The sequence below is a fragment of the Phalangium opilio genome, unplaced genomic scaffold (assembly GCF_054372755.1).
Source record: "Phalangium opilio isolate 3A_F unplaced genomic scaffold, DU_Popi_V2 ptg000077l_1, whole genome shotgun sequence".
NCBI classification, from domain to species: domain Eukaryota; kingdom Metazoa; phylum Arthropoda; class Arachnida; order Opiliones; family Phalangiidae; genus Phalangium; species Phalangium opilio.
The window spans coordinates 8,118,984-8,142,202 of NW_028324185.1; the positions used below are offsets into that span (position 1 = coordinate 8,118,984).

The window sequence follows — 23,219 nt, forward strand, 5'->3', positions numbered from 1 at the left end:
TTTCCAAGATACCCGAACGGCTAACGTGTTACCAGAAGCAATTGACTAAAAGAGGAGGAAAGTGTCGTGTCTTAACGATCTCTAAAAAAACTATTACCTACTGATGTTCGTTTTTTGCCCTACGGGCATATATGTATAAATAGTATGAGCTGTATTATTTTGCCACTCACTATCTCTCTGACGTTCAATGTATTAACTTGTATATTTTATCGGACAATACTGTTTAGTAATAAACGTTACCTTAAATATTAAATGCTCGTCGTGTGCTCATTGCCCTAAGATACAACAGTTTGTAAATTTTCATCGTGTTCTATGCGTATTTCACGGAATAATTTTGGTCCACTCCACCAGAGTGAGCTTGTTATTAAGTCATTAACTTTCTTCCCTCTAGTTGAGAGATCGGCAGGGTTTTCTGTGCCTTTCACGTGTTTCCATGATCTTGGATCGGTTAGTGTCTAAATTTCCCTCACTCTACTTGATACAAATGGTTTCCATTTAGACGCGGAACCCTTTATCCAATACAAGGCGATGCTCGAGTCAGACCACATATGCGTGCTAGATATTTTGATCTTGAGTGTTTTTAGCAAATAATTAACCAATCTTGCTCCTATTACTGCTACCTTGGGAGTTTTAATTTCTTGATGGGAGCTACCCGAGTTTCCTGCTATAACTAGAGATGTGCCGATTTCTCCTTGCTCATTTTCGAATCTCAAATATACCCAGGCTGCAAAGGCTTTTTTGCTAGCGTCAACAAAACAGTGTAAAGTTATAGCACTGTTTTCTATCCCCAACATCACTCCAAAGAAGAATCTTGGAATTTCGAATTTCTTTATATCTTTTATCTCATCACACCAGATCTTAAATAAGGAGGTTACTTCTTCGTCTAGTTCGCTGTCCCATTTTGTTCTCTTCACCCATAGTAGTTGTATGATGAACTACGTTCGGATTGTAAAAGGTGAGAGAAATCCTAAAGGGTCAAATTTGAAAGCGACAATTTTTAAAATCCATCGCTTTGTATTTGATTTCCCGGATAATCCATTTACTAGGGAATCGCAGTCATACACCAAAATGTCTCGCTTTTCATCCCAGTACAACCCCAATACTTTAGTGTTGGAGCTTGAACCTTCAGGAAGGTTCCATAATTTTCTAAGCTTGCGAGATTTACTCTTAAACTCCCTGAGATTCATTCCTGCTTCTTTCAAGATAGAAGCAGCTTCTGTGGTGAGATAATAGGCGTCTTTTACTGTGCTTGTGCTTTCAGCTAATTATCTACATAGAATGATTTATCAATGAGCTCCCATATTCATAGTTTCTCTTCAGAGTATTTTCCTGCGCGTTATCTTAGAATTTCGGCCAGTACGAAGGGACTCGGTGTCACTCCGAATGGTAATCGAGTCATCCGATAAACTTGAAGACTTGTCGCAGAATCAATGTTGTAAATATCTGGCCATAAAAATCTTAACACGAAACGGTCATTCTCATTGACTGAAATTTGGAGAAATACTTTCTTCATTTCACCGATAAAGTCGATAGCTCCTTCTCGAAATCGAATTAAGACGTCTAATAATTCTGGATTTAAATTAAGGCATTTAGTGAGAGTTTTCCGACTTCATGATAAGATGCATCCTGCATTACTCTTAGTTTTGTTGTGTCGTGATTCTTTCTAATGGCAGCGCGATGAGGCAAGTAGAAGGTTGGTATGAATTCACCTTCAATTGTTTATAGATTGACATCTTAAATTTTTTCAAGATTAACACTTATAATTGAAGGGGTGACCAATTCGGCGATACCCTGTCCGACTTGCTCTTTAATAACTTCATTGTATTCGTGAAGGAGTTTTGGATCTTTCTTGAGTTGTGTGATCAAGTTACGCGTACGTTTCAACGGAAAAGTAATCTCATATCGTCCGTCATGGAATTTGATATTTTTCTCAAATGATATTAGAATTTCACTATTGTCAGAGCATACTGTATCCGTGTCAGTAATTCCCATCGCTTCTAGGTCATAAAATCTTCGCAGTTCTCATTAACAGTTTATTGATGTGGCCATATATTGAATTTGGATGGCTAAAAAATTGGAACACAATCAGTGTTCCAAGTTATTGATGTGTCATGTTCGCGTAATTTTTTCCGGTACTTAGAGGAATGCGTTCTATCGGATACATCAAAATATCCATCGTTACTAGTTAAAATAGGATTTAAGAGCTTCAAAAAATTCTGTATATTGGCTGGGAACATCAAAAACAAAGAAATAAGAGCCATCTTTCATCAAAATTTCTACATTCTGGTATTCACACGTCATAATCCAATTTGTTTTCAGAATTTAGATTTGGTCCAAGATTATATTTGCAAGATTTGCAAAAATTAATTAGGTTCTATCAATGGCTTAGAACTGGAGAAATACTTGAGAAACATTTATTTTGTTGTTATAAAGTTTGCGTTAGAATTAACCGGTCAATGCCAGCGTATACGTTTTAGCAGTTCTACGTTAATATTGTTAATATTTCTAAAAATGAGGGTATAAAATGTGATTAGAAATCTACATATTGGGAATTTCCACCAATTCGAAAAGCAAAAAAAAATAGATAATTACTTTAAATCGTCTACATGCGGTTCATTTATGGATAAATAATAATTTCCATCTTCGATGGTATGATCCAAGTTGCAATCAATGCAATGCAATAGCTAGGATCATTTTCCGAATGAGTTGCGTTATTCCCATTGCTGCTTTTCTGTTCAGATTGAGACTCGGCATGAGTTAATAATATGTTAGCTCCCTATAAGTTACTCAGGCTCCATAGACGTAATGTATCCAGCGATTTCTTCCCATTTCGCCGGCGCGGGAAAAAAATCCTAATGTTGCGCTCTCTCTAGTCAAAAAAAATCCCGCTCGCACGGCTCCTCGACCTCGAGTCGTCGGCTGCTTTTTCACCAAGGGAGTGTTTTAATCGTGAATGTTTATGTTTTAACAATTTAACATTAAATCATGGCGTTTGTATCTTTACTGAGACAAAAAAATGCAGGAACTCAATGCAATTTGCCGAAATTGATAAAGAATGCTAATGATATGAGTTGTTATTGTGACTTGAAAACATAAAATTATACAACTGAGCTAAATCCAATCCATTGATCTCTTAACTGCTTTCTTAACCAAGGCTACTGAGAGAAATATTCGGCTGCTTAAATAGCTCCGATATCATTGGCTAGCTTCCACTACACGCGCTTCCGGGGAAAAACCGGAAAGAAGAGTGAATAAGATTGTCGTTCACGTGGCGGCCGCAGAGCGTCGCATATAATTGGGACGCTGGCGGCGCGGGAGAAAACGCTGGAGTATAAAAATGAATTGCTTGAGTAACTTATAGGGAGCTAACATATTATTAACTCATGGACTCGGTAAATGAATTGGACGACTCCAAGCTAACATTCTAACATTAGGCACATTGTATGATGTACATCTACGATGAGACTCTTATTTTGACCTGCCCTGTTGTTGTAGTAGTAGTAGTATGGGTGTCACAGTAGCCCCTTTCGTTGTATAAAATTGTCAAAGGGAGAGAATTTGTGTTGAAGGTGATATTTATTGTTCGTCTACTTTATGGGAAGGGAATTATGGTAGTAAGATTAAGCTATATACTCTCTCTTTAAAATTCCTCTCGCCCGTCGTCAATACGATTTCACGCTTTCAATACCGCTCCCCTATTTCAACATTCAAAGAAATCAAGGGAAATTTTGAAAGTAAAAGCAAGTATTTACTGACCTTATTTTTTTAATTGTCTTTAGGCACCGGGATATTACAATTATTCGGTGTTTTACCAAATTTATCTTTCAAACGCTTATGTTCATAAGTTCATGTTAGAAATTTATAAGATGTGAAAATTATGCGTCCGCATTAGTCTATGTTATAAACTAAAACTTTCTGTGCGTGTATTAATCGAGCGTTAAGTACAAGTAGCACTGTTAAAGGTAACTCGATCATCGAGCGGGTAATCACTAAAACGTTCTGTTCTTCTATTAAGGGTTACTTTTGTGTAATCATTGTTGTTTTTACAACGGTCTTACTGGTAACAATTTTAGCAATATTAAGGGTAGCGCATCGAGGGGCTACTCACTAAAAATTTCTCTTTGTGTTGTACTATTACAATTAAAACATAAATAAATTTATTGAAGTAAGGATTACGGGTAATCATTTTAGCACAGTAAAAGTAGCTCATTCATGTAAATTTTATGTATGCCTGTTAAGTAGGGTACGATGTGGCTACTGTTACGAGCCTTTGGGTCGTCTTGTTTATATCGCATCAGTGATCTGCGCGATATTAAATAGCTGTCTGACCGCAAATAGGTGCGATGTTTTCGTTGGGGGTATATTTAATTTCGATCTTTTCAAAAACAAATTTACAATTAACTGAAACAAAATTGATAGAGCGATAATTACTAAGCCTAACCAAAAAACTATGAAAAATTAGCACAAATCGGGATAACACACGTGACACAATGACGTAGATTAAAGGAACGGACCACTTCGGCTAATTTCTGACATAGGTAGGCTGTACGTTAAAGCCCGGTCACACGTTAGCTATTTGCCTTTAACGGTATAGATTGTGCAGAAACACGGAACAAACCTCCAACGTCCAAACGATGCTAATAAAGCTTGTGCAAACGCCATAAAAACATGTGCAAATCAACAAAGCACACAGCTTGGCCCCCATTTGCAGATACCAGCAATGTTGTACAGAAAGAGTTTGCACGAGCTAACGCTTCGGAAAAGCGTTGTTTACGCATGCGCGCGTGCTGGTTTGCATGCTCTACTCTCCTCTTGGTCACAAGCTCATTTTTTACCGCGAACGTCCTTGAACAAACCTAGTTGTGTCCTGAAACCCGAGCCTGTTGACGGAATGACGTTGGCTTGTGCAAATCGATTATCGCGATTTGCTTAAACATTGCAATGCCGAAGTGTGTTTTCGTGCAATCTCGGCTTGCACCCCTTCCAAACAACAGCGACCTTTCAGTATGGTATAATTTGAGCATACAACTGAAACACCCTTCTTGCGTCCACACGATGCTAATGTTTGTGCAAACCTAATTATTGACTTTTCTGTTGCAGAGGTATCATAACGTCCATGATCGCAAAATTTGCCATAGCAATACGTTCTTATTATGTGGTTTTCTCTATTCTTTTTTATTCAAACTCTCTCGAACTAAATGGTGTAAAATCTGGCTGCTACGTCGGAAAAGACATTCACATATTTATTTAATGAAAGATTTAAGAGAAGATCCTGATGATTGGCGTAGTTATCTCAGAATGGATGTAAACTCATATACTAAATTACTTCGTTTGGTGACACCAATAATGCGACGCCAAGATACTGCGATGCATGAAAGATTGAGCGATACTTTACTCTTTCTAGCTACTGGAAGATCATACCGAGATCTGCGATTTTCTACCGCGATTCCTCATCAGTCGTTATCTGCGATTATCCCGGACTCGTGTCGAGCCATCTTTATGGTTTTGTGAAAGCAAAACATTGAAGGTAAAACAACGTTTTAAGTTTGTTAAATCTATATTTATTACATAGGCATTGTGTGCAACATAGTATTACATATTAATCCAATTATTGTTCTAGGTTGTTAGAGTCACATAATCAGCAACATAGGTTTCAATGCAATTCATAGTAGTTGTGGTATATCCATGTTCTACGGTATGGCATTCATGATGAGTAGGATATAGTTATGGCGTAATATTGGTAAATGGAATGTCAATGCAACAGCTCCGCGACAGGGTTTCTAGGTCTCCTTCTAACAAAGCGTCGTTCATTAACTTTTCAGCAAATATACGTTCTTCCTGGGGCATATTTCGAAGTTTATGTGCTACATTGCGTTCAAACACGTCATGCTGGTCCTCGGTTCTTGTTTCTGACAACCTTTTACCAATAGTAGCTATAGCATTATCAGTCACTTGACCCATTTTGTTATTATTTACGCGACTGGGTGGTGCTGATGAACATTAGCTACAAGTTCAGGTCTAGCGGTGACGGATCCGTTCTGCAACTGTAAATATTAGAGGATTGTGATGCCTGGTCTTGTGGCGATGGCACTGACTCGATGGAGTTCTCATCCTGAAATATTTTAATTTCATTTTAGGTACCAACTTCACAGGAAGAATGGAAAGAAATAGCGCACTACTGTGAAAGAAAGTGGAATTTTTCCCATTGCCTGGGTGCTGTCGATGGCAAACATGATAAAATTATACCACCACACCAAAGAGGTTCATACTTTTATAACTTTAAATGGTCCCATAGTAGGGTGTTCATCGCAGGGGTTAATTCAAACTACGAGTTCATCATAGCAGAATTTCGGATGGAGGTTTTAGTGGGCAGACAATATTCCGAAGAAAATTTAAAGATAACTCGTTACACATTCTGAACCCAAAACAACTTATAACTAGCTAATAATAAAGTACTCAATTATGCGTTCATAGGCAACGAACCATTTTCTTTGACCTCTAAAATTTAAAAACCCTTTAATCAAAGAGAGCTTACAAATGAACGTACAATATATAAGTACCGTCTCTTAAGAGTAAGGCGTGTCGTAGAAAATGCTTTTGGTATATTAGCTGCTCGGTTTCGTATGTTTCATACAATTTAAAACTTGAAAATATAGACATTGCTCTTAAGGCATGTTGTTTGCTTCATAAGCTTTCTATTACCACACAATTCAACGAGCTACATGCCGGCTGGGAGCATAGATAAGGAAGACACTATTCATTGGACACTATCATTAGATTTGCGGATCGCTGATGACAATCTTACTGACCTCCAGTGAGGACACTATAAAGCGATTGCTAATGATGCAAAGCAGAGCAGAGAACAGTTCTTTTTGTATGTTAAAAGTGAAGGAAGTGTTCCTTGGCAGAATTTCATATGTAATTTAAGCAATTAAATACTGCACTCTAACAATAACATTACGAAAATAAATACTGGGTGCACAAAACACATTCCTGTTCCTTCTTTTACATGTGATAGGGATTCTTCAAAGTTTGACACTGAATTTCGAGCTATTTATTGGTCGTCCAAAACGTTGAATAACGAGTAATACCAAAGCGTGGGTATATGTACTTCATCCGCGCCAGCCCCTGACTTTTGCGACTCCAAAACCTTTTTCTTTCCTTTGCGGTACACTGTTAAAAATAACCGTTTCTTCCTGTTGAATTACCATAAAATTTCAAGAAGTAAAATCCAATACCAGATATAACCGTTGGATTAACAGGATATTTACTATACGCAACCGTAAAAATGTAATAATCTTATTAACTGTACATTTAGCAGTAAATGTTCAATAAATAACAAAAAAGTTACTGTTATCTTAATGTACCCTACCATCAACAATAAAGTAATAGTAAAAATACTGTCGATTAAAAATACTGTAAAATCAACACTAAGTAACAATAGAAACATTGCCGATTAGAAATATCGTAACATCGTCAATAAATTATCAGTGATCAACTGTGAGGATGCTGCTAGGTTACCAATAATATATCAACACTGGTATTCTTCGCATTGGGTTTCGTACTACTCCAAATGAAATAAATTCAAATAAGTTCACCTTTTTTCTCTGTTAGAAAGAATATTATTTACTAATATTTATTCATTATTACAATTTACGACATTGGACAACAACTAAGCGTAACAAATCGGATTAACCAGCATTCTACCGCCTAATTCAGTGATGCCAGATTGAAGGAAATTTCCCATATCTAGGGATATTTATTTTACTGGTATTGGATTTATTTCCTATAAATTAACTGAAATAAAAATTACTTATCTCAGATTTTTCAACAACAATTTCATTTTCATAAAACATTTTACCTAGAAATTTATTTTTATCTCTCCGAGTGACGATGACGTCACGGAGAGGTATTATACTGGACGTATCTGTGCGTCCGTCTGTCTGTCACCGCGTTAGCAGTTGCCAAATCGGAGTATACGTGTTCGCAATTTCTGGACCGCATTCGCAGTACACAGAAATTCGGAAAACTTTACTTCATCGCTATAGGTTCACGCATATGCTCATTTTCTTATACATCACTGTGAATCGATCACCTTATATACCCTAAATTCACGTAAATTCTGTCTTCTGAAAAAGGTGTTCGCTAGAAGTCAAACGTTAACAATAGCTATGTTTAAAATAGTTTAGGAATGATGTTTCTTGCATCAACTTAACTATAATTAATCTAAAATACAGACGATTAAAATAATTAAAATATGATATATTTATTTAATTATTTAAGATAAACTTCTTTCTTCGGAACGACACGATTGAAAGTTTATATAGAACGAGTAATGAAGATTGCATCTGAATCGAAACACTATACGCGTATCAAAGTTAATATAAAGCGAGTAGGATGAAAAGATCTCTTTCAAAACCATTAACATTTTCTTTTTGCAGAATATTAAATGAAAATCGATTAAATATGTTTCGACATTACGATTCTTTTAGTAGTTGTGTGGCTATAAAGCTCTGTTTCATTTCAATATTCCAAGAACATCTCTTGATATTAGTATTTCAAATTTTGTGTTTACTTTTTAATTCAGCTTTACTACATTTATATATAGGGTAAACGTAAAATTTAACTTTGTAGTTTCAATGGATGTTAACGCCTATTATTTTAGTAACTGTTGTTCGAAGTGGATCCATGAATTAAGAATTCCTTGGGTTAAAGCTAAATTAGCCTTGATTCATCTTCTCGTTGAGGAGGTCTTAACGGGTCAGAGTGAGCCGAAAGTTAAATACACATTTTAATGATATATTTTAGGCCTTTAATAGAAACAATGAGGATATATAGTAAAGGATTAGACACTTTAACCTTTACAAGTGAACTAGGCAAGATCTCGTCAGATTTTTGCTTTTCATTTCCTGTTATCTCATTGGCTGATTGACCTTTGTTTGAGAAGTATAATTCTTGATAGGATATATTAGCTCTCGACTCGGAGAGGTTTATTTTAGTTTCCAAACTTATTTTGAGGAATATTGTTACCATCTAGTTAGACTTAAAAATTATAATTGAAAACCTTGAAAATAAACCGTAATAACACAAAAAATTTGCTCTAGTCATGATGGGCTGCCGTCATTTAATTTTAAAATAATGGGATGTTACCAGTAGTTACTACGGTTATCTGTAATTTTATTTGAAAAAATAGTAGGAAGGAAGGCAGAATTTCACGTTGGCACACAAGTAACGTTCCAGTAAAACTAACCTTACTTCACTTCTGCATGGAGCAAGTTCTTAACTTCAAGATGTACTTGAAAAATAACGTTGTGGTTTTTTTACCGTCATTTTATTTTAAAATAATAGTAGAAATCAGGTACAATTTACTGTTGACACCACAGTAATGTTTCTGTTAAACTAACTATAATATAATTGTACATATATCAGGTTTTTAATTGCAAGTTTCACTATAAAATTAATGTTGATGTTAACGGTAAAAAAACCTGTAATTTAACGGTAACTTTGCTGGTAATCTTCTGCCAGTAAAATAGCCGTAATTTTTTCCTGACCACTGCGTCCCTGTCAGCGTCAGCCTCCACCTTTCATAAGTGCATTCAATCATAATTATTCACCGTTTTGAACAATCATTCTTTGAAGCCACAATTCCCATTACTTACGTATTACCTCCTTTAATTTGTGCTGCATGTTTCTTACTTCGGTCCGAATATTCCTTTTATTTTATTTCGCAAAGATATGGCAATGCTTCGTATAATTCTATAAAATCAGCTATAAATTTGCAACGGAGAAAACGTTTCGTCCCATTCCGTTGACAAGGCGTTCAGTCAATCCTTATAAAGGAGGACCGTTGTCACAACGCTAAGTGTTAAAAACATAAAAAAAAGGTTCTTTCTTGGTTGTGCCGCTTTCGGATCGTCCTTGGTTGGAGACTAACTTTTAACTTAATTTAAATTAGAAGACATATTGATGAATCAAAAATTCTTTGACTTTTATTAACATAACTTAAACATAAATTAAATATAAATCCTGAAGACGAGACTGAACCATGAGGTTCAGCAAAAATAGTGACGACTACATTTTTCCCGGGCGTAAATGCGACTGCGTTATATAATAGAAAATTTCTCTTTTATTCCTTCCCAGTGGGATGCTAACCCCTTTCCGCGAAGGGGGAAAGGGTGGCAACCGGAAAGAACTAGAAGTGTGGGGTCGCGGTAGTTACTTGACGGCAGTGGACTGAGCATAAGCCAGAGGTTTGAAATTTTAAGCTTTCGTCCACTGTCGTCTGCAACGGGGTCGGAGGGCGAAACCGTTGCAAATTGTTCTGATAAATTGCTTATATCAGACATGTTTGAGCAATTGAGCAATAGCCCTCCGACCGGTAATCCACTTCGGCAAAAGAGAAAACTGACGATAATTTTGTTCACCGGCTACAACAGTGCTGCGGTGATCACATCTGCCATTATGGAGCAATATAAACGAAAGGTATTTTCACTCCCACTCCAGTAATATTATTCGATGCAAAAATTAATGGCAATTGATCACTGTGTTTGCTTCTTCCCGTTCCTGCTGAAGATAAAATTTCTGCAGTGTAACAAAGTACAGTTGTATACCGTGCGAGCTCTTTATTTACTCAAGCCGAGCTTGGCGGTTTGCGCGACTATCCGTCGTCCCGTCTAGACGCTTGGGCCGCCCGATACGAACCGGTTTACACGACGAAGCGTGCGTTGAAGTGTGAGGTGGGGTGGCGTAGCGGTTAGCGCTTTCGCCTCGCAGCAAGAGGATCTCGGGTTCGATCCCGGACTGTGGCACCGGGTGAAAATCTGGGAACAAATTCATCTGCATAGAGTTTGCAAGTTCTCTCCCCACTTGTTAAAAGGAGCTTTCCTCCGCGGTCTAACCCGGTTTCTCCTTTCCATCAAAACTTGCAGAGGTTAACGGTAATAGTTAGTATAGGGCGCTGTAGGTTAGCTGTGGCCACGGCCAACTTAGAGATCATCTCCTTTGTTGCCTGTAAGGCCGTCCGATTTCGTGGGCGCCCTTTGCCAATGGAAAAGTAGCAAAATACCGCTAGTGCGGCAATTCTCGGGTAGGGGGTGCTCGCATCCGGGACAAACGTCTTAATACATTGCTATGGGGAAACTATGCCTTAAAACTGCACTTTTTATCAGATTTTTTCTATATTTTTTAGATATTTTAGGAATCTAATTTTTACATATATTATAAAATCAAGTAAGAGCTATCTTTTGAACCAAATTTCATAATTTTCCGTCCAATCGTTATCGAAACATTCGAAGCGTATAAACTCGAATTTCGCGGCTAGAACCCTAAGCCTTGGTCATTCATGTGCTGTTTCTGCATGCCATGTGTACAGAATGGTAGTGGTACAGTACTTTTAAGTTTTAAAGTGTTATTATAGATGTACTATCAGTATCAATGTGAGCAAATAGTTGTTTATTTATACACAAATTCTGGATTGTGCTTAGCCAATTTTTCATCTACAAACTGTGTGGTGTCTTTTTGTCCAAGTAAACGGTCCAGTCTCCGGTCATAGCTTAGTTGCCAATTAAATGACTTTTCATCAATAGCAGCAGAAATCAATTTTTTCGTGGTTATTTAACTTATTTGCTTCAAGTGTGAGCCTTCCTTTAATTAACTCAGTGATACCACTTTCTGCATGAATCTTGCCTGTGTAGGCTTTCAAAGTTGAATAGGATGGTAGCTTTATTAAAGTTCTAGCAAATTACACATTGTCTGATTGTTTCGTATGACCATCTTGGTTTTATTTTTGAAAATTTTTTAATTAGTTCAATCATGAACTGCACCTGAGTTGAATCACCTTCAAAGGCTGCCTTTTGGATAATTTTAAGTTTTAGATGAATGTCATCCTTTTCCATTCGTCCAATTTTTTTTCAACCGGTCAAGTTCTTCTTGTTGGGTCTTTTTCTCTTCGGCTTGTTTGCTAATTTTTCTATTGAGCCTTCAAACAGTCGACTTTAAATTCTTTATAGTTCGCCTGAGCTGCTTTAATGGGTCCTCTTGAGGCTTATTTATTTCAGTAGAGCCAAAAGTGGATGAAGGGGTGGAACCAGTTTTTATTAAATCTGCAGTTTCTAAATTATTTTCTTCGTCTGTATCTTCGAGATGAAAATTTGGATAAAGGCGACGGCCAGATTCGATTGTAGTTGGGAAATCTAAGTTGTCGGTGAATTGGCAATCAGAATTTGGATTATTGTCAATGCTACCCAAAATTTCAAAACCGTTGCAGAATTTATAGGTTGGTTTTGATCCAATGGAATATTTTCAAGGTGTGACTTTTTAGCCGGAGTAGCTTTAAGCATGAATCGGAAAGTATAGGATCTTGTGGAAATTCCTGAAATGATAACTTTGACTCAGTTTTATTTCTGAAATTTGATTTACAAAACGGTACCCAGCATTTTTCACCATTTTTGCTAAGTTTATACTACAATATGTAAATAAAACTGTTTAATGTTAAAAAAGACGAACAATTGGCTTTCGTGTATTTTATTTCAAGTTTCGATAGGCCTATTAACAATTCAAAATTGGCGCAAAAACGCTTAATTTACATTCGCACCAAAAAATTCAGGAATCAGATTTTCAATTTCAAATTAGGCGGGTGCAGATGCAACCAAGGCTTAGGTTTCTAGCCGCGAAATTCAAGTTTATACGCTTCGAATGTTTCGATAACGATTGCATCAAAACTAATGGACGGAAAATTATGAAATTAGGTTCAAAAGATAGCTCTTATGTGATTTTATAATATATGTAAAAATTTGAGTCCTAATATATCTAAAAAATATAGAAAAAATCTGATAAAAAGTGCAGTTTTAATGCAAAGTTTCCCCATAGCAATGTATTAAGACGTTTGTCCCGGATGCGAGCACCCCCTACCCGAGAAATGCCGCACTAGCGGGATTTCGCTACTTTTCCATTAGCATAGGGCGCCCACGAAATCGGATGGCCTTACAGGCGACGGAGGAGATGATCTAAGTTGGCCGTGATATAACATAGAGTCATATCGCCAACAAATAGGTGGGTTGACGTCATGTTTGGCCTATTTATGCAGCTCGGTCTACTACAGATAATATAGCTCTTTTGTGGTACTGTTAAAAAGTTGAACCTTGGTCATCCCTAGTGGTTGGGGGTATGAAAGTATACATAATTGTATTCGAAATTCATTGCTACTGCTAGGCTCTATTGGTATTGTAAGACTCTGGTAAGACCGCCGCGGGTATTATTGGATTAAACTTAGCTAGCAGTAGCGTAACTACAGGGGAGCGGAGGCCGCAAGTGCGGGCGGGCCCGTGGCTTTTGGGGGCCATTTCGAAATTTTCCTTATTCTCGGTATAGTCCGAATTTTTTTCTTGACACCACTGTCAGAGCTGGAAGGCCCTCAACGAGGTAAGTAAACTAAAAATCCAAAATTGGGCCAAAATGCGTTAGAGCCGTAGAGAAAAACTACAGGTTGAAGCGTCGGAAAAAAGGAAATAAAAGAAATGTCAAGCAGTAAATAGTGAAATCAAGCCCCAGCCCACTCCTCACTGCAGATGTCTTGTTCCTGCTACGTGACCAGTGAGTTAAGACAGATTAATACTTACCAAGGCTGTCAGCTGCAATGGGCGAAAACGGTCTGCTTAATGCTTATGCTTATGCTGCCCCTATTTTACCATTAAACTGGCAAAACTGTCACTCTTAGTAAATAGTAATAGTTAGTGGAAAAATACATTGCTAGGGCCCCAGAGGTCCTAATATTCCTATAATTTCACAAATTGTGTTATATGTTTGGTATTTCGAAGACATTTTTAAAATCCTGTCTGTATGACGTTTTAAACGCAAAATTACTAATTAGTGAGATCTCATTCGGTCATATCAAAAAATCTCGGAGCTCACTATGCTCGCCCAATAATTTTTAATATGCAAATAATCACATTATTAAATTTATACGAATTCTTTTATGGTTTTTATATGAAACGATACATTTACTTTGCATTCTGAGCTGCGTTCCAAAATAACAATTGAATTTCGCCTTAAACCTTTCATTTAAATATCTAAGCTCAACATACCATTAAAATATATGTTTTATTATAAAAAATAGTGAAAATCTGTCATATCTGAAAAACATCTTTTCCTACCTGACCCTTTTAAATAGCTTGATTTGGTCACTTTCAGTCACTTTTAGGTCCCTTTTTGCTTACAGTTTTTTAATTATTAGTCATGTTTTCATGTAAATCTAAATGTGTGTCTGTGTGAGCCCTTCAGTTTTTGATTAGATCTAGGTGCGATATAACGCGATTTAAAGAATCTTCCGTTTTCAATAAAATAAAATTATCCACACTCTAAATCTAATAATTTATGAGTCCTATATAATCCTTTAACAGAGTTTTTGCCCTGCATTGCTGCAAAGGGGAGTGAACCGTGTCTGTGCGAGAAATCTTATTAGAGAGCGGGGGCAAGGCGCATTTGCTATAAAATATGAAAGGGAAAAGTAGTAATATTAAACGTTCGTGATATTCTCATACTTTTTGAAGGTCAACACTCGAAAAGGGGCCCTAATTGTTGGGCTGCGGGCGGGCCCAGCAAACGTCGTTATGCCACTGTTAGCGAGATAGATCGGGTTTCGTTTAACACATTGAAAAATGAGCTCTAAACGTTTAAAGGTTAAGGTACAGTGGCAAAACGACCCTAAAATAAGCTCAGTCAGTTTAGACAAAATTGTAAAGATATCTTACAGAAGCAAGGACGCCATTAATAAACTGACTGATGTCATTTGGAAACACGCATGCGGAAGCAAAGGGCCCAGATTTACCCGGCTAAATTGCTTCATTTCTCAGGTAAGCATTTTCTAATCTTAATTTAAAGGAACCGAATGTTTAAAAGGGGGTGCAGAGAAAAATGACGATGTTTTTCAATTATTCTACTAAGAATCAGACCTTTGAGCAAAGTGAAACTTTCTAAACATAACTAACATGAGCATCTTATAATTAGAAGAATCATCGATAAAAAGTCACTTTATTTTCCACTTCACCCTCCCTGTGGTCGGAAGGATCAAGAAGTGGCACTATTTAAAAAACCAGTCTCCATAGTGAAATCTCAGGAAATGCCTCCAAATGATTTTAAAATTCATATTAGATTGAGATTTTAAATTAGCACCTCCAACCAATTACGTAATGCTTCGCTTTCCTGTTATCAAAAATTTCCGTGTCTCACACTATATCTTGCGACAAGATTGTAAGACAGCCTGCAATTTTTATCAAAGCTCCACGAGGAATTTCTTAACAAAAAGCCAAGGCGTAACGCGATTGGTCTTTGGTGCTAATTAGATATTATCAATAAAATATCAAACTAACTTGGAGGTATTTCCTGGATGTTTCACTTTACAAATAGGTCTTATAATTAATTAGTAGAATAATCAATAAAAATCACTTGAATTTCGTTTTCACCCTGTTTTTAAAGGGAGGCTGAAAAGGAAAATCTAATGATCTTTTATTGATTGCTATACTAGTTCTAAGAACTACCCGCTAGTTACAATTTCAGGAATTATTTCCTTATGATTTTAAGAAACAGAATAGTTTTGTTTTCCATTGTTATATTTTATAACAAGGAGTAGAACCAACCACGCAAGCAATATCGATCACATCATAGGATCAATTACGCGACACACAGATCGTGCCCTTGCATTTGTGTAAAGTGGACGGCAGGACTTTACGTGATTAGTGATATTACTTAATATATAATAGTCAATGGAATCGGTAGCGAATTGAATATTTAAATTCATTGGGAAATAATTCTTGAAAGCCTTCGAATTGACAGAAGAATCGAAAAACATTTCACTGAATTATTTATTGTTGGTCGGTTTACGGGATCTAAAACCTAAGGCGTTGCATTATTATGTGTTTGGTTTTTTGTAAACGATGACAACGACATTAAAAACATCATCAACAATGTTCTTGGAAAAAAATCAAATCAAAAAAGCCAAAAAAGACGTCAAAAAATAGCGGCTACAACATGCCAGGAAATAATGATGAAGGAGCCTCTGGGAAACCTGAACAATGAAAGGTATACATTATTGTAGCCAAGCGCATGATTTGTACCAAAGCTGGGCAAAATATATGCGGGAAGTAGCACAATTATTCTTGTGATTCAGGCAAATGTCTTCCATCAATTAGCAATACTTACTCTACGTTATAAAACAGCACTTCGTATTAAAGCATGGAACAATATTGTAATATTTATCATGATTTGAGCAAGATGAAATATTTTTGCTCATACCTTATTAAATAGAGTGTTTATACTCCCTTTAAAGGGAGGGTGAAGGGGAAAATGAAGTGATTTGTTATCGAGTCTTATAAGATCATTTTGCATAGTGAAACATTCAGGAAATACTTCCGAACGATTTTAAAATTGAAATTAGGTTCAGATTTCGGGATAATTTGAAATAAGGACCTCCGACCAATCATGTAACGCCCTGCCTTTTTGTTAACACAATTATCGTGGCACGCTCTATGTCTCACGCCACGATTTTCACATCACGCAAATGTTATCAAAACTGGCGATAAATTTCATTCGACATGGAGCGTGTGCCACTGGAATTCTGTTAACAAAAAGGAAGGGCGTTGTGCAATTGGTCGGAGGTAATTTATTTCAAATTATCCCTAAGATCTGGACCTAATTTTAATTTTAAAATCATTCGGAGGTATTTCCTGAATGTTTCACTATGCAGAATAATCTTATAATTAAAAGAAGAATCGATAAAAAAATCACATTATTTTCCACTTCACCAACTTTAAAGGGATTGGACAGGTGGCAGAGTCGAACGAGTATTTTCTTCAGATATCTCATGCCATAGTACGTTACAGTCACGTACGATTTACATATGTACGAGTTAATATAAATAAGCTTTGAGACAACGGTGAACTAAAGTACGAAATTTACACACTGAACAATGACTCGTGACTGTGCTGTAGTACTATTTGGGCGAGCTACATTCGAGATTGCAGTAAACATATTGTTATATTTTTACTTTGCATAGCCCTAGTCAAAACACTCTGGAAGCCAGCTGATGTATTCACGTAGAGGTTAAAGGATTAAAGTTTGTATACTCTAATAATTAACTTTATTATAACTTTAGAAGTAGTACTTCGCGTTTACATTATATGTGATATTTATACAGTTTAAAAGCAATAATGATCATTACATGTCTGCAGGACTACCGGGACGAGTGTGTCCGTAATTTACTATTGACATCTATTTATATTCAGTTATTCTATGCTAAAGAACATTGTTTTTTTATCTACGCGTAAGTTTATAGGTATGAAATAGGTCAATAATTTTATCGCCATAAAGTTAGTTTTTTATGTCATAGCAAAATATATCATCTCCCCTTTTCTAATTAAGAAGAATGAACTTGGTATCTCAAGGTTGGTAACGTTTCGGTACTCGTTTGGTGCGAGTGGATTTTGTTCGTGTCGGTGCTGTTTCGGTTGTGCCTTCTTCTTCGAGTGGATCTGTTGCGTCGGAATTTGGCATCTGGTCTGGAGCTGCTGAATTTGGTGGTTCTTCATTTTGTGTGATTGGGTTGTTGTTGTCTGATGGTACGTTTCAGATTCTCGAAGTTGCAAATTCATGGTCTCCAAGATATTCGTCGAGCTGATGGTTAGCTGGACATGGTCGTCGAGGTTAGGGGTTGCATCTTCTGTACTGCGTTTTCTGGTTTGTGATACGTGTCGCCTGATAATCCCAGAGGTCGTTTGGATTTCCATCATAGTCTTTCCAAGAAGTTTTGTGACCGTGCCTTCTATCCATTTCTCTCCTCTTGCGTAGTTTCTTGTCCATACGGTGTTTCCAATGGTATATTTGTGGTTGAGTGGAGAGTTGGGAAAGACGTGTTGACTGTCCCTTTTTGTCGAAGGTTTAAGTAAGTCGAGTCGGCTTAGCAATTCGCGGTTTATGAATAGTGACGCTGGTGAATGTCCTAGTTCATTTGGTGTGAGTCGATGGGTAAAAAGAGCTCTTGCGAGTCGGGATTGGATGGTTCCGTCTGATATTTTTGCGATGGCTGTTTTCACTGTCGGGACGGCTCTCTCTGCTGGACCATTTGATGATGGATGGTATGGCGCAATGGTTATATGCTTGAAGCCGTTGCGCTTGACGAAGCGTGAAAATTCTTCGCTCGTGAATGCTGTAGCATTATCGGAAACAAGGCATTCTGGCAGACCATATCTTGAAAATATGTCTCTGAGCAAGGTGATGGTCGTCTCTGAGTTCGCCGATCTGACGGGAATGGCTTCAATCCAATTTGAGTATGTGTCCGTGAATACGAAGATCATGTGGCTGTTGATGGGACCGGCATAATCCATATGAACTCTTTGCATTGGTCTTTCGGTTGTGGGCCATTTTGAGGTGACCTGCTTCGGCAAGGTTGCATGTTGTTGGCAGGATCTGCAAGTTGAGACTGTGTTTTCGATGTCACGGTCGATTTTAGGCCACCAAACCTTTGATCTTGCCCTAATCTTCATCTTCGTCATCCCAAAATGTCCTTCATGGAGTTCCGTGAGTATGTCTTTCCGGTACTTTCTTGGTACGACGATTCGGGCATTCCATGTGATGACGCCTTGGATTGTGGAAAGTTCATTTCGGCGTGTGTAGTAGTCCTGAACTTCGAATGTTGGGGATTCAGGCCATCCTGTTTTGATGCATTTGAGTACAGCAGATGTTTCGACATCTATGGCAGTTGCGGCACGAATCATGTCCGAAGTGACTGGTTCTGACGCAAAGGATTCTAATAGAAGGACATATTCTGTCGGCTGGAGGGTATTCTTTACTGTTACTGGTAACGGGAGGCGGCTCATCGCATCGGCATTTCCATTTTTGCCTCCGGGCCGAAACTTTATGTCGTATGAATATGCAGCGAGGGTGATTGCCCATCTTTGGATACGTGCAGCAGTTGTTAAGGGTATCTGCTTTTCCGGAGATAACAAAACGGTCAAAGAGAAAATGTCTTCCTAGCAGGTATTGACGAAAGTGGGTGACTCCAAAGACTATAGCGAGTGCTTCGCGCTCGATCTGACTATAATTCCGTTCTGCCGAGCTTAAGGTTCTTGAAGCGAATGCCACCGGCCTGTCTGTGCCATCAGGTTCTGTGTGTGAAAGTACCGCTCCGACTCCGCTAGGTGAGGCGTCGCATGCCAATATCAGCTTTCTTCCAGGGTCGTAGTGGACTAGAACGGCTGGTGATGCGAGGATGTTCTTGGAAGCTTTGAAGGCTTTAGCGGCTTCTGGACTCCAAATCCATTTCTGTTCTTTGCGGGTCAATGCGTAGAGTGGAGCTAGTAATGTTGACATGTTCGGTATGAATCGTGCATAGTAGGTGACTAAGCCAAGATAAGATCGCAATTCGCCAAGGTCCTTCGGTTCAGGTGCTTCTAGGATAGGTTCGACCAGCTTCTTGGATGGATGAAGTCCATCTGAGTCGATGACGTGTCCACAATATTCGACTGAGTTTGCCATAAAGATACATTTTTCTTTCCTCAATTTCGCTCCAGCGTCTTCTAGGCGGGTGAGAACTTTGTCTAACGTGGCCAGGTGTTGTTCGTCGCTTGAACCCGTAATTAGCACGTCGTCCTGAAAAACTGCTATGCCTCTGATTCCGGAGAGGAGAAGTTCCATGACCCTTTGAAATGCTGCCGATGCTGATGAAACTCCAAAGGGCAAACGCTTGTAACGGAAAAGACCCTTCTCTGTGTTGATTACCACTAAGCGCTGGGAGTCCTCATCTAGCTCGAGCTGATTATATGCATCCTTCATATCGAGCTTTGTGAATTTCTTGCCATCATTGAGGTTAGCAAACAATTCACTGATCTTCGGTAGTGGATATTGCTCGGTGTCCGTTGCTTTATTGACGGTGAGCTTGAAGTCGCCACAAATTCTTAAAGTGTTATTCGGTTTTAGGACAGGAACTATGGGGGCTACCCATTCCGACGTTGCTACTGGTTCTATGATGCCTTCTGCTTGGAGTCGATCAAGTTCTGTGTTCACCTTGTCTCTCAGTGCAAATGGTACCGGTCGAGCTTTAAGGAATTTTGGTATGACGCCATCTTTCTGGAATAAGTGCACCTTCGTGTTTTTGATGTGACCAAGGCCCTGCGTGAAGAGACTTTCGTGGGAGTGCAGAATGGATGCTAGGGTATGTTCGGCGTCAGTTTCGTTGGTAGTGCTGTGGATGTTGGTCGCTGAAATGTGGATCATGTTGAATGGGCGGATCCAATTGCGTCCGCATAAGGTTGCTCTGTCTTGCGTGGTGATTACAAGTGGCAAATTTCTGGTGGTTCCTTTGTACGAGACATGGACGTTAATGAAGCCGTGAGTTCTACGAGACCTCCATTGTAGTCACGCAAGGTTAGTTCAGTGGGACTAATGGTAGAGAGCCTGCAAGGTTCCATTTGCTGTTGATAAGTCTTGAAAGACATTAAGGAGTAGGCAGCGCCGCAATCAACTTCCATGCGAATAGGTTGGTCGTTGATGATGAATTCATGATAGAATGGCTCTGGTGGCGCTGGTAAGGCAGTAACTTGAAAGAGGTGGTACTCTTGATGACAATCGGTGGTTGGCTCGGCAGATTTGTTGGAGTCTTCGACTGTGTGAATCTTTCGGTAGGCTGGTGGTTGTTTGTGATTGTCAGAGGAAGTGGACTTCCGGTCTCTGGCAGCTGTCAGGCAGATCGCAGCTAAATGGCCAATTTTGTTGCAATAGCTGCATTTCGCTGAACGGAATTTGCAGGAATCCGCACGATGGGAAGTTTTACCGCATCTGTAGCAGGAAGGTTTAGTGATAGACGTCCCTTCATAATTACTTGAAACGTTGTGATTAGATCGTGATGGCGGATCATTGTAGGGCTTCTTGTGATGCTTGTACACTTTGTGGACATCAGTGGGGGTTGTTTGTGTTGATCCCGATAATTCCCGTAGGTTATTTGTAGCTGATTCGACCGCCAAGGCAACGTCTTGGGCCTTCTGTAAAGTTAGCGGCTGGGGTTCGGCTAAGAGACGGACCTGGATGGCATTATTTTGAATTCCAGCGATGAAACGGTCTCGTAAGGCAAGGTCCAAGTTGTCATCAAAATTACAAAACTCGGCTAATTTTCGTAGTTGAGCTATATAGGTTGCCACTGACTCATTTGGTAACCGATTACGTTGTTGAAAGCGTAGCCTCTCCATAATTTCTGAAGGAGGTGGATTGTAGTGGTCATTGAGGGTCTTCACCAGTTCTTTGTAAGTCTTGTCTGTGAGAGCAGCCGGTTTAATTAATCCTCGGAGAGTGACGTAGGTTTTGGAGCCAATTAAGGTTAGGAAAGCTGCCCTTTTTCTGTTATCGTCTTGGATTTGATTGGCAATGAAGTACAGGTCTACCCTCTCAGCGTAAATCGAGAAAGGTTGGTCGCAGTCGTCAAAGGTAGGCAAGATTCCCATGGCAGACATGATGGTATGTAGTCAGATGTCGTCTTGTGGCAGATGAGCGGTAGTCTCGTTGTTAAGCGTAACCGAGATGATGGTAGGCAGTGGCACTGGGCTTGTAGTAGATCAGGTAAGCAGTAAGTTGAGAATTATCTCGCCTCCGTCGCCATTGATGTATTCACGTAGAGGTTAAAGGATTAAAGTTTGTATACTTTAACAATTAACTTTATTATAACTTTAGAAGTAGTAGTTCGCGTTTACATTATATGTGATATTTATACAGTTTAAAAGCAATAATGATCATTACATGTCTGCAGGACTACCGGGACGAGTGTGTCCGTAATTTACTATTGACATCTATTTATATTCAGTTATTCTATGCTAAAGAACATTGTTTTTTTATCTACGCGTAAGTTTATAGGTATAAAATAGGTCAATAATTTTATCGCCATAAAGTTAGTTTTTTATGTCATAGCAAAATATATCACCAGCCAATCAAGTGTTGATGTTGCAAAACAAATAGGCCTGATACCCTGCACTTCAAGTAGCCTTCAAAATACCACTGTTTTGCCTTCTTCAAGTTCTTCCACGGTAACTATCTAAAGCGAATTGCCCCGAATTGGTCGACTAGTCCATTCGATACATTTGTTACCAACTGAGCTGCATATATATTTTAGGTATTACCAAATCGGTAGTGAAATCTTGCTGAAAAATTACATTGATGGCCGATAAACATAAAGGTATCGACAGTTCTTCAGAGGACGAGCTCTTTCCTCAGCGAAAAATGTCATCAAAGAGGCAGAAGGTATGATTTCTATAGAATAATGAATGCGCTATATCTCAATTTGATCAACTGATCGTACCCAAATACTTGAGAATTCCTATAATAGATGGGTGTGCTAATTGTATTACTCGATTATGGGTTTGCATTAGCAAATCCCGTAATGTGGAATTCGTGATGACTATGAACGTTTGGGTGGAATAATATAAAGTTAAAACATTTTCAGAACGGAATTAATTTTTTCCCCTTTAGCTCTTTAACAGGTTAGGTTGTGGGAAGGCTACAACGTATTCGTCTCAGACATCGCCAAGAAAAACTTAGAAACCCACCTAGAAAGTGAAAGTCGAATGATTCACGAATTATTCCGAATGCTACACACGGAAGACGAACTTGCCCAAATGACAGCATTGGGCACCACTGAAAGAAGGGCTTACCCAAAGAACACCTTGACGTGATTCATCGTAAGGGCTAACTATTTTGATAACCATCAATTTATAATCTACCCACCGTTGTCGTTTTGTTTGTTGTTTTTGGGCATTTCATTTGAACTATGCTTAGAAGTTAAGCATAAAACTAAAGTTTCACGGTCCTAAAATACTAGAGATCATCGGATAAACGTTGGGGAATTTAAAGCCCCTTTCAGGGTTCATGTAATCTTTACAAAACCAATACCTGATATTTCCTTTTTTTTCCCCTTAAATTTCTCCGCTGGTATTTCCAGGTTTGTCCCCATACAAAGTATCCCGTGGGACTAATGTTAACGAACGCTATGGTCAATTAACCCTTGTAAACTCAAGTACTTAGTATCGTTAGAAACGGTGACAAAGATGACTATAACGTACTTAAAGGACATGACCGTATCTTTAATAATACCAGAGTTAGGAGGCTTCAATGTTAAACCTATTTTTAATAACATTTTTCTTAAATACCCGGCCCCTGTTTGTAAACTTACTCCAAACTTACAAATGAAC

General features: G+C 38.3%; 2 protein-coding genes across 2 annotated transcripts; both read right to left on the minus strand.

The window, feature by feature from the left end:
* Positions 1 to 1,336: 1,336 nt before the first annotated feature.
* On the minus strand, positions 1,337 to 1,992 carry LOC149657541 (uncharacterized). Its single transcript, XM_089844692.1, has 2 exons — positions 1,758 to 1,992; positions 1,337 to 1,569 (listed from the first exon to the last, which is right to left on the minus strand). The coding sequence occupies exons 1-2, from the start codon at positions 1,990 to 1,992 to the stop codon at positions 1,337 to 1,339; spliced, it is 468 nt and encodes a 155-aa protein (XP_089700818.1).
* An 18,326-nt stretch (positions 1,993 to 20,318) lies between these two features.
* Positions 20,319 to 21,491, minus strand: LOC149657542 (uncharacterized). Its single transcript, XM_089844693.1, has one exon. It carries the CDS (start codon positions 21,489 to 21,491, stop codon positions 20,319 to 20,321), a length of 1,173 nt encoding a protein of 390 aa, XP_089700819.1.
* Between the last annotated feature and the right edge of the window lie 1,728 nt (positions 21,492 to 23,219).

Bases quoted from the DNA above. Each gene is read 5' to 3' on its own strand.
- LOC149657541 (XM_089844692.1), bottom strand. From the start codon at position 1,992: ATGGGAATTACTGACACGGATACAGTATGCTCTGACAATAGTGAAATT. The intron at 1,570-1,757 runs GTGTTAATCTTG...ATTTAAATCCAG, and splicing joins GGTCACCCCTTCAATTATAA to AATTATTAGACGTCTTAATT.
- LOC149657542 (XM_089844693.1), bottom strand. From the start codon at position 21,491: ATGTCTGCCATGGGAATCTTGCCTACCTTTGACGACTGCGACCAACCT.